At 43.6% G+C, this 15,717-nt stretch overlaps 1 protein-coding gene across 2 annotated transcripts in view; it reads right to left on the bottom strand.

Moving 5' to 3' along the window:
• Positions 1–15,212, bottom strand: part of bcl2l1 (BCL2 like 1) — a 33,147-nt gene extending 17,935 nt beyond the window's left edge. Inside the window, exons 1-2 of one of the 2 annotated variants that reach the window (XM_040013836.1) lie at positions 14,609–15,212; positions 10,712–11,493 (exon numbers count right to left, since the gene is read on the bottom strand). In XM_040013836.1, the coding sequence (XP_039869770.1) occupies positions 10,712–11,269 (558 nt within the window). In that variant the 5' untranslated portion in view covers positions 11,270–11,493; positions 14,609–15,212. Of the gene's footprint in view, positions 1–10,711; positions 11,494–14,092; positions 14,585–14,608 lie in introns of those variants that run through there. The other variant, XM_040013835.1, reaches the window with a different exon arrangement.
• Between the last annotated feature and the right edge of the window lie 505 nt (positions 15,213–15,717).

Genomic DNA, 15,717 nt, shown 5'->3' with positions numbered 1-15,717 from the left:
TCTTAAGCAGCTCTGGATGTGGTTTCCCCTCTACTCTGTTTTCTGAGGCAATGAAACATTTTTAACAATGGCCTGACAGGAACTGACTGTCGAGGCTCTGAAGCAAGTCAGGTTTAACAGAGAAACTCTTTCTTCACTGCCTTACGGAAAACTGATGCTCAGCTTACACAAAGCAGTCCCAGAGTGAGAGTAACCTGCACGGATGTTTAGCTTCCTGAAGTGATTCAGCCACTGAACTTCAAGTTCTTGGCTGCAATGTGACATCAGTGGCAGTGTTTAAATCGGGGAGAGGGGGGTGTACTGGATTATTTCCAAGCAAAAAAGGAAGCAAGCAAGAAAAATGAGGAAATTAAATCATTAAAGCACCCTTTAGCCGCGACACTCGTTGGTGTTGTGCCAGCTCCAGTGTGCTTGTATGTACTTTTCCTTCTCCTTTTGGTCCTTGGAGCTGACACTGTGTGTGCGTGTCTGTAAATGTGTGCGCACGTGTTGAGCCGGCGGTGAGACCATGAATTAAAGAAGAGATTAATGAGTCAGGACATGCAGGCTCAGACTCCAATCTGTTCCCTGCCCCACTCTGGGGGCCGTCTCTCTCCACAAAACCTCATTCTGTCAGCAGACGCATACACATACTGTATGTATACACCGCTGAGACCCAACAGGAAGGCCAAGGACTCGAGAACGTTTGTGTGTACATCTGACAGAGAGAACGCAAGGTTGGCAGAGTGTAAAGGCAGAGATGGAGGATGTAAGGGAAGCAAAGACGGCGTGGCAGGATGTCTTCGCTGATATAACCCACTGCCCTGTAGGCCGTCACCCCACCCAGACAACACACCGTAACCCTGAGACCTGCCATCTGTCCGGAAGAGCTGGAAGAGACAGAAATCGAGGGAGGTAACAGACTGAGACGGAACAAAAAGACAAAAAAGGGAGTCAGGGGGTGGGAGAGAACTAAATAAGAGAAAAGGAAAGTAGAACACACGAACAAGGGTGAAGCAGGCTGCAGGGGGAAAAAAGGCTGATGAAAATGACTGGAAACAGAAAAATGGGAAACCCATGATGAGAAAAGAATGTGGAGAGAGGAGAAAGTGGCGGCAGAGGCAGCTTTCCTTTAAACCACACTTCCTATCACTTACTGTTCACTTTCAGAAAGTTTGCCTACATGAAAGAAACCTGGAGATGAATATCTCCAAGCCTCCAAGTTTTTGTTCCCTCTTATTTTTTTCCTCCTTTTTCTTTAATATTTCGGAGCTGATGCAGATACGGTTTCGTCTCTATTGCTTTAAGCCCCTGAGGCCATTCAAACAAACCTGTGATGAATACAATGACGATGGCCTTGATGCTCTTTATCATCATTTAGCCTTATATGAGATTGGGTGCCACATTACCATGAAATAGTCATCAACCCTCGCTATCTGTTCCTCAGCTCTCCCACTTTAATACATGCCACGAGTCTCGCTAATCCCATGATATGCCTCATAATCTCATCACAGATATGAGCGGAGAGAGGGAGAAATGGGGAAAAAGGCAGTAAGAGAGGAGGGTGGTGAGGGATGAAATGCAATGAGAGAAGAGAGGCAGGCAGATATTAGATCTATGTAAAGACATAAGATACATCCATGCATCTCTCTCTGTCTCTCTCTCATATACATATGTTTGACATAAGACGAAGAGTGGCCTACAAATTGAGGGGGCAAGCAGACAGCAGGAGAGGGGAGACTGGAGAGAAAGATGTAGGGAGAAGGGGGGGTTTGCTTGTGACCTGATTTCCCCACTAAGCCACTCAGAAGTGGAGCAGCACGTAGAGCAACTGAATGTAGCATCTCCACCGAGCGCTGCAAACATCCAGCTGTTCTGCTCGTATGCACTCGAAGTGCATGTGTAGAACCATCACGGTGCACACAGACTGCACCACATAGCCCGTTTAACTTACTGACCTACATGCATCTCATGCGCATCCTTGTCTTGCTGAGTCACAAGCCTCATGTTCCTCTCTGTCTGCATTTGCCTCTCTAGAAGTCCATGCTTCTTCATTCTGCCAGCGTTTTGGGTGGGTGGGGGGTGCGTGGGTAGTTGGAGACACACTACAGTGGCAGTCTGATGTCTACCAGTCTGGCAAAACCGCTCTAACAGCCCGGCGTGCCGCAGAGCGCTGGCAGTATAGACGCACGCACACACACGTCTATTACGCAGCTGGATATCCGTCCTGTGTACATAAACAGCGTCTGGATATGGAACGCACAGATGCCTCGCTGCTGTGACACCAGTCTGGGTTTCGAAATCAGAGAGAGAAGACGCTGATAAAGAGAATCAGATGCAGTCTAGATGCAGCACGTGTATTCATTAGGAGCATGTATTGATATCTCACTGCTGTGTTTTCCTGTGTGTGTGTTTGTGACGCTTCGGGGCCACAGGTCTCGTCTCTCACATGACCAACCGATGTTACACACACACACACACGCGCACACACACACTTAAAGACTAGCTCTTTCAGCTATTATAAAGCCATTTCATTAGGTATATCTGTTCAACTGCTTGTTAAAGCAAATACTTAAACCACCAATCACATAGCTTTTAAGAATCTAAACCAGAATCCTTGATTGGTGGCTGTTGACTAGGTTTTCTGTTCTATTTTGATTTTTTTCCCCAGCAAAATAAATGAATAAATAAACAAACAAACAAACAACCACTGCAGTGGTAGCAGATTGTTACTGTGACTCTGGAAATTTGAGGGCTGTGATGTAGATATGGTAAAGAGGAACTACTGAAGCTCAAAGCAGGCTGCTCTGAGCTTTTTAGAAACTCCCGATCTACCAGGATTTTCCCACTCAACCGTCTCTAGGCTTTACTGAGCACCTCTCAGATGTGGTGGAATCGAAGATGTGCAGCTGACCTATCTGCAGCAACTCTGTGGCACTATCACGTCAACATTGAGCAAAATATCTGAGCAATGTTTTCAGCACCTTGTTGAATCTCTGCATGAAGGATTAAAGCAGATCTGAAAGCTTAGTACTAGCAAGGAGTAGCTAATGAAATAGCCACTGTGTGTTTATATAAAAATAATCAAAGAAGAATTTTCAAATATTTTCTCTTTCCTTAGTTAGACGATGAGAAAGTAGAAAGCCTGAAATTATCACTCTTCCACAAACTGAGGTAAATATCCATCAATACTCAGACACGATAGCTAACACAAAAAGCATTAGCAACGGTACAGCCCAGGTTTGGATTTCAACAATAACAAAGCAAGAAAAACGTCCATAAAAGATGACTTTTTGAATGATTTATTGCTCGTATGAAGTTCTTTTTGTGAATCTCACATTTTAAGCTGATGAAAAAAAAAAAAAAGAGCTTTTAGTCAACAAGAACCTTCCAGAGCAGGATAGTCAAACTCAAATACACAGTGGGCAAAAATTCAAAACTGGAACAAAGTCGCGGGCTAACATTAATATTTATTGAAAAAAAAAATCTTCCTCCAGATATAAGAATGAATCTTTTCTTATGGACTCAAACAAGTTTTGCTGAAAAACTGAATACGGAACAAGCAAAGCTTAATACTAAACAATATATATATTAGCTGTATAATACCATCAGGCCAGTTCTAATGGCTTCGCGGGCCAAATGTAATTAGGCTGCAGGCCAAATTTGGCCCGCGGGCCAGAGTTTGACACTTGTGTTCTAGAAGAAGTAAAAGTCTTTCCATAGTTGAACCCGGGGAGTGTTTTTTACTGCCTCACTGAGGTGTTGGCTGATTGTTGGCTTCGGCTCCCCCATTGTCCTCTAAGATGTAAGATTAGATATAAAATCATCCAGATCCCAATTACTGACCAAAATAATTCTGCTTTTAGTCCCCCCCTCCCAGACATGGCTACCACAACAACACAAGAATAGCTCCTCCATGTCCTTTTTCTTCAAGTAGAACCCCCCACTTCACACACACACACACACACACACGAACATAAGCGCCAGACAACTTTAAAAAACACACAACTGGTCCCTGTCTGATGTTCCTGTCATGGAGCTGGTGGCGCCTGAATCATACAATCTGTTTGCTGCCATCCTCAAGCTGTGATTCTGACACCCACCATTGACTACGAGCACGCGCGCTAACACACACGTCCAGTGTCACAGATCATGAAAAACTAATGCGCGAGCTTTAACGTATGCACACAGAAACAATAGAGACATGTCCACGGGTGAGCAGCTACATTCAGAGATCAATCTGCATAAAGCCGCCCACTGCAAAAAGCCAGTTATTGATGCCGGTCCAACAAAAGTGCCCGCCATTGATCCAAAAAAAAAAAAAAAAAAAAAGGGGGGGGGGGGGGGGTGTCTCTGTGTGTGTCACAAGTCAAAGAATGTGACAATGACAAAGTTGCTTTCATATCAGCGAAGGCTTTGTCTGCGATGCAACGCTGTACCTGTGGGCGCAACTAAAAAGCCAGTATAGCCCATTTTCCTCTGTGTTTGTGTCTATGTGGCCACAGGTTCTTTGTCTGAGGTAGTCACATGACCAGTCTGACTTGGCGCCGTCCCCTCCCCTCTGCAGTGCGCCACCATACAATAAAAACGATACGATATATGAGACAACAACCACCCACGCTACACGTGTGCTTACAAACAAACACCCCATCAGTCCCTGGAAACTTTGCTTCGTGAGCAGAACGCCATCCTTAATGCAAAAAAACAAAGAAAGCGCCACGAAAATATAAAAACGTGTCTCTTAATTGGCCGCATGTGAGCTATTAGTGATAAAGCGGAGAGGAGGAGGAGGATGATGTGGAGGGAGATGTTAAAGAAGAAGGAAGATGAAGGGACGGTGGCAGCTGCGTGGGAGGGGGTGGGAGTGAGTCGGGATCAAGTGGGAGGGAATCGATAGTGTTGATGATGATGTTATGGGTGATGTGGAGGACGAGCACGGGAACACGGGTGCACAGGGTTAATGGCGAGATTGACGAGGTTTGCGGCAATGTGCGAGCTGGAACACGTTTAGCTGCTGTGGTCTTTGGACTGGACGTAGCTGGGTGCCGAGGAGGAGGGAAAGGAGTGAAAAGGAGGACAAAAAGGGGAGGAAGGGCACAGATGGAAAAATATGGGACAAAAAAAAATTTCAATTGTCGTAAGGAGCTGTGCATTTAAAGGAGAAAGAAGGACACAGGAGGGAAACAGAGGGAGGGTATAGATACTCAAGGTTGGAAGGGGGGGTGGCGGTGGGGGTGGGGGTGGATGAGGGGTTGGGGGGTTTTGAAGCAGCCAGCTTAGGTCCCAAGGGTGCGATTTCCTGCTCCACTACATTAGGACAGTCTGACAGACGACTCTGTGGATGTAACTGCGTATCCTATGTGCATGTTAATTACAGAGAGAGAGACCGAGGGTTAAGTAAGTCTGCAGAGGAGAAAGCAGCACAAAGGCAACTCAGGTGTTTCCCTAGTCAAAACAAGTCAATGCGCTTACCTTCTGTGGACCCTTAATTACAGCCTCGGTGTCTAACCACTCTACAACAGCCTACATTCATAATCACATACATCAACACTGTGTGTGTGATTAACAATCCCTCATCAAGAGGCTGAAAAATAAAGAAAAACACAACGACGTCTTGACTGTCTGTAGGTTTCGGGACAATCCCACCACGTACAGAGGAACTTCTGCATAGGAATATCCTTCCTGTAACTCCCTGCTATTTCTGCTTTTGTATTCAGAAGGCCACTTTTATAATAACAAAGAAACAAACTGTAAGAAAGTCAGTTTGTTTGTTTTAGTGCCAAAAATCTAATAGCATTTTTTTTTAAATTAAAAGAAAAAAAATTCTAACCCTACAACTAGAAATAATTACATAAACACTTCAGGACAAAGAAAAGCTGACTGAAATTACTTGAGGACCTTTTCTGAATATTTCGGGCAGCTCTGACAGAAAATTGAGATAGTTCAGAGATAGTTCAGAATAGTTTTTTGTCATAAAACATGCAGTTTATTATCTGTCCTTTGCTTCCAAAGGTCGACATTTATTACATTTTATGTTCTGGTTTTTTTTGCTGTCTCTGTGCTGCTTAAAATAAGTAAATATATAGCTGCCAGAAAGATTTCTAAAACAAAAGGCTGCTGACGTTTCTAACAAAAGTCACTTACCATCAGCTCATTGTGGAGGGAGTAATATACTGAGTGTAATACTACACATTTGTGGCAAAGAACTTCTACAGTAGCTGTAAGAATTGTAACAGTGCATAACTGTTTTTGTCCAATTACAGAGCTTTACAACACTGAGGTTACACGTTACATCAGGCTGTAGATACAAACTAGGTTCTTGTTAGTAGGATCTGATGAGGTTTGTTCACAATAAGAAAAGCCAGACTTTCATTTAAGTGCGAGTGAAAAACGTGGCATATAGTGTGCACAGCCATAAGTGGCTGATTAAAAAAAAAGAAAAAGCAAAGCTGAAGTAAGGATTTCACTGCTCATTTTTCTTGTAGTTAACTTTTCCTTCACCTTAGCGAAAACGTCAAAAGTACAAAGCACAACAACTGGACTAATGGGCTTCCTTAGTTTCTCTGCATACACCCCCACTCGACCCATCCAGCTCCAGCCAAGCATCCCCAGACTGTGGCAACATGGTTCTTCTAAATGAGTTTAGGCTTTATTAGTCTGTCAGGGAGGGGAAAAAAAAGAAAGAAAAAAAAAAAAAACATTGTTTCCCCCAGTAGCAGGTTGAGATATTATTCATCTATAATTGGTAATAACCCTGTACCCCCACCCTGAGGCGGCTCAATCTCCACTGAGTAATCACTGCCACTGCCTGCTCTGCTGGAAACAGCATTATTAGGTCGATAGCACTGTCTCTACTGCTGCTGTCTGCCAAGGAGGTTTATTATCAGACAATATATGGCTCTGCTCCTGTTGTTCTTTAAAAACCACAAGCTGTGGCTGAACGGATTTATCTCGCACACCGAGCTACCATTAAATATCGCGGCGTCCTGGACAGAGGAGGCTCCAAAATAAGCTCCGGCGGGATCATTTAGGCTGAGGCTTTATCAGCTTTTATGACAGCGACACTTGATCAAAACACCGTTCACTTTACAATATTTAAACTGGCACCTCGGCTGATTCCACCAGGTCAAAACAATGTCACACGTTTTCTTCGCATCAACGTTTTAAAAAGCAGCGATTCAGATTCCAACTCTCAGACTTCAGTCTATAAAATTACTACTTCTTATTTCATAGAACCAAAGCTGAAGATATTATTTTATTTATTCACTTTTTTAAGCAAAAAGAACAATTCTTGCTAAGATTTCTCTCTAATGATGGTGGAGCGTTTAATTTTCACTCAGTGTGACATGCGTGACATCTCGTTTATTTCAAAATGTGTCAGGTTTATATATTAACTTGTGGTTTTACAATTTTCTGAGAACAATCCTGGTTTGCACACCAACTTGGTTTGTCCGGCTCAAAATGGGCTCGACACGGTGACTGTGGTCATAGCCAGGATTAGTCTGCACATAACTTCTGTTACCTAACGCAGCACAAAACTGGACATTACATAGATGGATTTAAAAAAAAATGCATTAAAGCTTGAGTGACTAAAATCCAACTTGAAATTCACAGTACTTTAAAACACTCCTGGGTTTGTTGTCACTAAATTTTTATATGCAGTAAAAACCCTGCTTAACAGCTCTCTGTCACCTGTCTGAATTAGCTGGCTTTTTATTTTATGCAGAAGAGTCAAACTACTGATCAGAAATCCCCTTTCATGGGAGTGCACACGTCGCCTGATAAAGAAATCCTGGGTGATAAAAAAAAAAAAAAAAACAACCTTATCACTGATAAGAGACAGGCTATACTGAACTTTCTTTGTAGTAACCCTACTGATATTTAAGTCACTGAGTATTTTTCTTGGAAAAAAACTGAAACAATCTGTGTAAATCATAGACCATCCATAAGACTGTGCTGCATTTCTGCACAGTACTACTGGAAAACAAGCTGCTTTGATAATAAGTGTTTAGTCTTATGAATGCGAGACTGTTTCTGAAGCTTTAAAACCTGCTGTAAAATCCCAACTTTTGGGAAACTACCCTGAGCCGTTTGGTTCTTCCCAAACAGTAAAAACGTGCGATAATAAGATGATGAGAAAGAGTGATTGCTGAGTGAAACTGAAACAGTGACCTTGCTGCTGCTTAGGGCGGACTAATATTTCATCAGCTAACACTAAGGGCACACCTGCCTCACAGCTATACCCACATCTGCCAACGGTTTTGTGCTTCATCCCTGTGAGGAGGCGTCAGGGGAGGAAAGGAAGAAAAGAGGGAAATGAAAGACCAAAAAAAAAAGAAAAGAAAAAGAAAAAAAGAACAACAAAGTCTCGTGTGGGTTTTACTCAGAGACTCTGGTGCGTTTCAGGGAAAGTGTAGGCTGTCTTTGAACAGACAAACCCACAAAAAGAAGGCAATGACACTGTGACAAAGGGAGGGGGAGGCATAAAAGATAGAACTGCAGTGGTAAACCACCTCCTGAAGTTTGTTTTAGTATGAATACCTCGACTCAAAGTGTGTCAGCTCACAAGCAACTTACACAGGACACATGTCAAAAGCAGCTCTTTTCCCCCTTAAACGAGCCAGTGGAGCACCATTATGAAAGTGACTTATAGAAATGGAAGAGAAGGGGGAACAGACGGAAGGAAGTGGCATCATGTGCTCAACATCAGGCAGAAGTGAAACCGTGCTGGCAGATGACATCCATTGAACATTTCAGATGAAGTCATTCATATCTCCGAGTCTAGGTTACACTGACACACAGGCCACTAACCGCAAGCTTCTATCTTCAGCATCTTAACTAATTAGTCTAACTTGTTGCTAAGCAAAATGCCTTTGTGTTTGAGAGTGTGAGTGTGGGGTGCCTGGATCATTTCGACTATGAGATCATGGAGATCATGACATATGTGTTGATAAGACTGCGATGACAACACTGAAAACATCCATTTGCGGTCAGGATGTGAAAATCAGATGAAGCATCAGATTAACCTGTAAGCTCTCGGCTCATCTATCGTCACCATAAACGTCTAACACGTACCGAGTAGCCGCTAACACTTGATTACATATTTGGAGAAAAACAGTTGTTAATAGTGATCGCACTTAGAAGTTGTATAAGTTTAGGAGTCAGTAGTCATTAACTAATGTCCAAGTGGTCACTGTGTCATTCAGCTATAGATACAAAAACAGTAATGTTTCCATGACTGAGTTTGGCTATAACTGTCAAATAAAATCGGATATTGCGACATTATTGCCGTTTGACAGGGAGCAAGAAGTGAGTGCGGAAAACTTCATAGCACTCAATCAAGAAGCTAATGAGATATTGTGCCACACCACGTGGCTACAAACAAAAAACAAAACAAAACAAAAAAAGGTGTCATTTTGAGCTCAGACCTACAGGTGCTTTGTCATTGGATCTCTCAGCAGATAGTCAAATAATTGCATTATTAGCATTTAAAAGCAGCAAAGCTCTTACAAATCAGACCCTTGTCAGTCGCTTCCATAACCTGACACCACTTGGTAAGGTGGTGAAAGAAATGCATATTTTAACATCTACAGTATAAACAGCAGAGCGATGATCTTTCATGTTGTTTTTTTGGAAGCTTTTCAGCCACAGGGATGTTGGTTTTTATAGAGTCGACCTTTGACCTGGTGTTATAGAGCACTGGTATAAATATAACCAGCCCTCTTCTCCCGCTCTATTACATACCATCAAATAGCTGAGACAAAGGGAAAGAGCTGACCTTATCTGTCCTCAAAGTGTGCACGAGCACACACAAACACACGCTGGTACTGTCCGTACCAGTGTGGCTGACTTTAAAACTAACCCGAGGAGGAGGGAGGGGGGGGGGAAACCTGAGCTTTCATCTGTATGCAGCTGCCTCGGTGAAAGACAACTGAAGAAAAAAAAAAATTGCACAGATAAAATGATCAGAGAGTGGAAGAACGAAAAAGAAAACAAAAAAAAAAAACGGAGCACAGAGCCGATAAACTGACCAGAGCAAAACAAAGGGCTATCTGTAAAAGCCTTGGACTTTATCCTGCCCTGTGATGACAGAACTTCGATCCCCAGGCAGGCAGCAGGAGACTCCCAGAACCCTGATTTAGGCCGTTAATCTCCCACTTCGATTCAGCTCATTGAGCAGCGTGATGCTGATCAATTAGAAAACAGCTGCACTAGCTGCTGACCACACAGGCACGCTTGTTTTTACTGCTTTTAAAGACAGATGTTTCTTGAAGCCACGTGTGTTCCAATTTCCATCTTCATCAGATCCAATCTCAAGTCTCTTCTTGGCAGGTTATGGAGCCAGCCACTGTCTCATGTCGACTTGTTAGATTACCGAGACACAAAAAAACGATCCTCTAGAGGTCAAGCCACGCAGGCAGGAAAGCCTCACAACTAACACAATGGAGCAAATCTGCTCTTGACAGGGAAACGGCACATATGATCAAAAACACCGCTATCACTATAGCAACAAAAGCAGGCGCACTTCCAGAAGTAGATGGGAAAAGTAAGGGCAGGTTTTAACCTTATTTTCCACCTGACTGCATAGTAAAAGTGGCAGCAAGGAAATTTTCCATGCTGGCGACCTGAGCTTACCTTGCCTGTGTAATTAAAGGCCGCAATGTTAAAGAGCCCTTTTATGAAAGAGGCTATACAAGCAAATGGCATGTGCGCTTCTGTGTGTGTGACTCACCCATCCTCCTTGGCTCTGGATCCAGGGCTGAATGTGGTTGTCTAGGTAGACCGTCATCCACTCTACGATCCTGCCCACCAAGGGGCTCATCTCCTTCTCGACGCACTCGACACACAGTGCCCCGCCGAACGCGAAAAGCCCTACGATGCGGCCCCAGTTAACGCCGTCCCGGAACACCTCATCCATCACGTTCTCGAAGCTTTGGTAGGCCGTGGCCGGCGTGATGTGCAGCTGGCTGTGAAGGTCGCTGAAGGCACGAGCGTATCGCAGCTCGAACTCATTGGCCGTGTCCCGGAGCGCCTCCTTCACTGCGTCGAGGTCCGTCGTTGATGGCGGCTGCTGCTGCCGCCGCTGCGGGGATGCCGGTGGGGTCCCGGGACTCGTGCCATTAAAAGTCCCATTGGCGTGTGTGTCTATTCGCTGTTCCTCATCCAACCCCGCTGCCCCCCCATCAGTCCTGTTCGAAGGCTCGTTGAGTACTATGTGGTTGAGAGGATAGTTTCTCTGGGAGAGTTTATACCTTATGTAGAAAAGCACAAGTTCTCTGTTTTGAGACATTTTGTATTTAAATGTGCTTTTTTTGTTTTCCCCTCCTCTTTGCTCCGGCTCTTCTCTCTGCTCCGCTTGTGGTCAAGCCTCGCTGTGTTAGAGTGTACACACACTGCGCCAGGCTTTTTTTTTTTCCTCCCGTTTTCTCTGCTCAGACCGCCATGGTCAGCTGATATCCACGGGACACTTGGGGGGTGAAAACCAAACCTATACAAGGCTGCACAGCTCAGGCCCTGCAGAGACACAACGATGAAAGGTCAAAGTCTGGATTGCTTATATCCAGGATTGTGTGTGCGTGCGCGCGTGTGTGTGTGAGACTGTGTAAGGAGAGTGGAGAGCGTGGGGACGACTGTGAACCTTCAAATTAAATTTGGACAGGTAGGGTCAAAGTGCGTCTCTCTAATTGGGCTGTTACATATGAAGCAGATGGCGATGATATTAATGAGACGACAGCAGAGAGAATGTGTGTGTACACACGTGTGTGTGTGTGTGTGCGCGTGTGTCAGAGAGAGAAAGAGAGAGACAAAGTTAAAGGAGGTGTGAGGAAGGTGAAGCGAGATCAGAACGACAGTCTGGCTTGAAGCTCCACGTAGACATCCTAATCAGTGACCTCTGACCTCTGAGGGAAGCTTTCACACATCTTGTTTATCCCATCTCCAAGTACTCCGTTATTCTCTCGCTCACACACGTGCCCTTAAATCTTCACACAAAACTGACTCTGTCATATTTCCAGGCTCCTCCTCATTACTGGCATTGGAGGTTGCAGAAAGCATTAACGACGCATGTATATGAGCTTGCATTATGGGCTCTTCTGACAGCTTTAGCATGAACATGTGGTGACAGTGTTGAACTGCAAAATAAAATGGGGTAATAAAAACTGTATGGGAGATGCCGTGCTGTCACTTGTTCTCATCAAGTTAACTTACGTTTATGTTTCAGCAGCTGATTAAAAACAGCCTGAGCGTTGTTAAATATACAAAATGTCATAAACTTCCTCTGAACTCAAATTCTGGGAATCTATTAGCAAACACATGCAGCAATAACCTCAGTAATTTGGTTCTTTTAAGCAGTGATGTATCAGACTGCTCTTACTTAAAACATTCTGCTCAGATAGGTCACGCACAGGTCAAACACATGTTTGGTTACTTTGTCAGCGAAGGAATTTTTAAAACATGTGAACTACCACCGAGGAGAAAGGTCAGCATACCGAACAGGTACGCACCCACAGATCAGCTTCATATTTGAATTGGCCTTGTTGACTCATATCAGTTCACAGATATCAATATCGATACTTATCTTTAGCTGACAAACCTTAAAACATGCGTTTTGTTGTTGTTGTTTTTTTATGTTAACGTTAAGTTTAAAAATTAAGATAAATTAATTTGTGTTTCTGGAACAAAATGCAAACAAAAAGTTACAATAACAATATATTTGTATTAGCTATCAGCCAAAATTTTATTTCAAACATTAGTATCAGCCATAATAAAGAGTAACAGCCCACCCCCCCCAAAAAAAAGAAAAAAAGAAGAAGCAGCTTTGATTAGAAATATATCCAAGTTAGGAGGAAATGAACATCCGTTTCTATCAAATCAAATCTTTTCCAGTTAACATTTTAGGCAAAACCGATTTCCAGCAACAATAATGTGAGGAATGAATGTTTTATTATTCACATGTATAACAGAAATTTGAATATATCTGGAGTTGTTCCAAATAAAAACATGTAATTTGGGTTGTGGAAAATACAGTCTGGCAAGGATATATCAGCTTTTTTGTCAGGTTACATTAACAGAAATAAATAAATAAATCACAATTCATATGTGAACAAGAAAGTCCGTGGAGAAAAGCTCCTGCAGCCTCAGTTATTACTTTCACATCCCTGACAGCAGCCTAATAACATTAGCGATGTTCAGTAATACAAACTGCTTTATTAATTATTTCCGTTCCCGTCCTGAAGCCTCTAAATTGAGTTTAGGTCCCTGAAACAAAGACTCTGAGAGCAGTTGACTGGCCAGCCCCTTCTGTATTCTGCTGTCACCGTACCACACTCACTGGTACACACAAAAAGACGTGGGGGGGACGTGACCCGCCGGTGATCCCAAACTGTCTGCTTATCGTGAGGGAGTCTGACCTTTCCTGTAGCAATACTGACATTTACGTTGATACGTGGCGGAACCTAATAATCGGGGTGGCCGACCGCTGGGAAGGAGTTCCATGCAAATAGCGCTGGTGTCATTACATAATACAATATACTCGTAACAGCACAATAGAAGCACGATACAGTGTCAGCTGGCTCCGAGCTATGGCAGAAACTGCCCCCCCCCACACACACACATACACAAAAAAACTCACTGAAATACACCCAGCTGACTACTTAGTCCGCATTTGGGTGGTAAAAGTAACAGAAAGAGCCCGTTACAGCACATAAAGACCCACAAGGCAGCAGTGTTTACAATGGCCACATGGTCCCCAGCTATCTACACGTGGCTCGGGTTTTAATGGGCCAGCACTGATGTAAACACCACACAGCTCCTCAAGGAATACCAGCGAGTCGTGACCAAATGTAGCGCCTGAACGCGACATTAACTCAAACATTAACTTGTTTCAGTTAAACTGCTGATGTTTTTACGGTGGAATTTAAACTGTCCTTTTACACATTAACCAGTCAGAGTAGTGTTGAAACATGCTACTCCCTCTGGTGGCGCACTTAAAGCTTGTGTCAATTCCCCCACCGTCAGGATATTGATTATTATTTACATTTTTATTATTAAGTGGTGTTTTAACACCGTCAAAGATGTAAATATAATAATTAAAGATCATTCCCGAGCGTCTTACCAGCAACTCTTGATATCAAACTCGGGGGGAGTGCTCTTCTCCGTACACGGATCCTCTCGGTGAAAACGTCCCGAATCAGTCAGACAACCCCGTCTGTCGCTTTACGTGTACAAAAGCTGTCAGAACACAAGATAGGTACTTTGTGCTCAGGACTGTATTTGCACGTATCCTCCTACGTCCCCCTCCTCTCTTTGCATGGACAGCCCTCCCCCGATTGCGTAACACCGACGCTTTTATGGATGCCTGTTCACGATCGTGTCGAAAATTCTCGTACGTGCACGACTTAAAAACAGTACACATATGCTATTACTCGCTCCAGTAACCTCTTAGAGATAATTCAGGCGTTAGATATTTTAAATGTTAACAGCTAACAACACGTTAGAAAGATCGATGCAATTTATTGCATTTTTCAATTCGATTCAATTGAAAGGGACGTTTCTTTTCACTGTCACTAGTTGTTCATAATGTATCTGCCTTAACGCGTTTAGCACAATAAATTACATATAAATAACAAACCTGAAGTACCGGTTTTCACCGTAGTTTAAATAAACTCCACTCTGTCTCTGTATTCCGCATACATTTTGATGTTTCTAATGAAAACTGTAGGGGATCCCGTGAACGCAACACAATTCCATTCCAAGACCTTTAATCGCGTCTCGTTAGAAAAAATGCCACTTTGCGACAACACCCTGCTTTATATAGACGACACCACCCCCGCAATTAGCATTGCAACACTAAAATTCCTAAGTAAGCCATTATGACAGAGACTGCTCCGCCTGTACTAACGCGGCTGTAGCCAGCTTGTGAACATGGCTGTCACTGTCATATACATGTAGTCGCACATTCGCAGACTGCAAGATTGAAAAACATATATTTTCCGAGGCAAACCCTTTTACTACAATGAACACGTATAGTTTGCACAAAGCAGAATTACATTTGACCCCGAAAGCTTTGTGGAGGGAACGAAAGTATCGCTGCGCGTTTTTTCCCTAATCTGTCGACCTCTTTCCTCTCGCAGGATTCAGATAGGAAAATCCACCCTCTGCCATTCCTCCTCACGTTATTTCACCGACGCCATCAGCAGAGGGATCAGAATTACACTTGTACATCGAGCAGGAACTCTTACTTGTAGGGTGGTCTTCATAAAATCATGTCTGGTGGCTCAGAATCCAAACCCCGGCTGGATCAACCCTATCCGTCATTGCTGGCCCGTCTTGCGGAGGAGGTCCAGCTCAGCTACTGGTTACCGCAGATCCGCCCACAGCTACGCTTTCTACGTAACCGGTGCCAGTCAAGCCTCACTACAACTAGCGGGATCATTGCTTTTTTCTAACGTCAACACTCCGCCACAAATGCATTAACTGAGCCGTGCCAGTGTCGCTGAGATTTTCGAGTTGCTTCCCAGCGTGAACTACGAGCTAGCCAAGGCTAGCTTGTAGGAAGGCTCAGCTAACGCTAGCCGGCTAATATTAGCGCTAACTTGCTAAAACTGCGCTAGTTGTATTGCTGAAGCGTCACATCTGACACACAGACATAAATTATTTAAGTCGACCATTTATGGCAACTATCACACATTTCATTGTTTACATATTAACTTTAAGGTTTATTTCTTTTTACTTTGTTTT

Source organism: Simochromis diagramma, unplaced genomic scaffold (assembly GCF_900408965.1).
Source record: "Simochromis diagramma unplaced genomic scaffold, fSimDia1.1 OVJJ01000705.1, whole genome shotgun sequence".
Taxonomy (NCBI): Eukaryota; Metazoa; Chordata; class Actinopteri; order Cichliformes; family Cichlidae; genus Simochromis; species Simochromis diagramma.
Note: the sequence above shows the minus strand (reverse complement) of the source record. Positions and strands in the feature narration are given on the sequence as shown.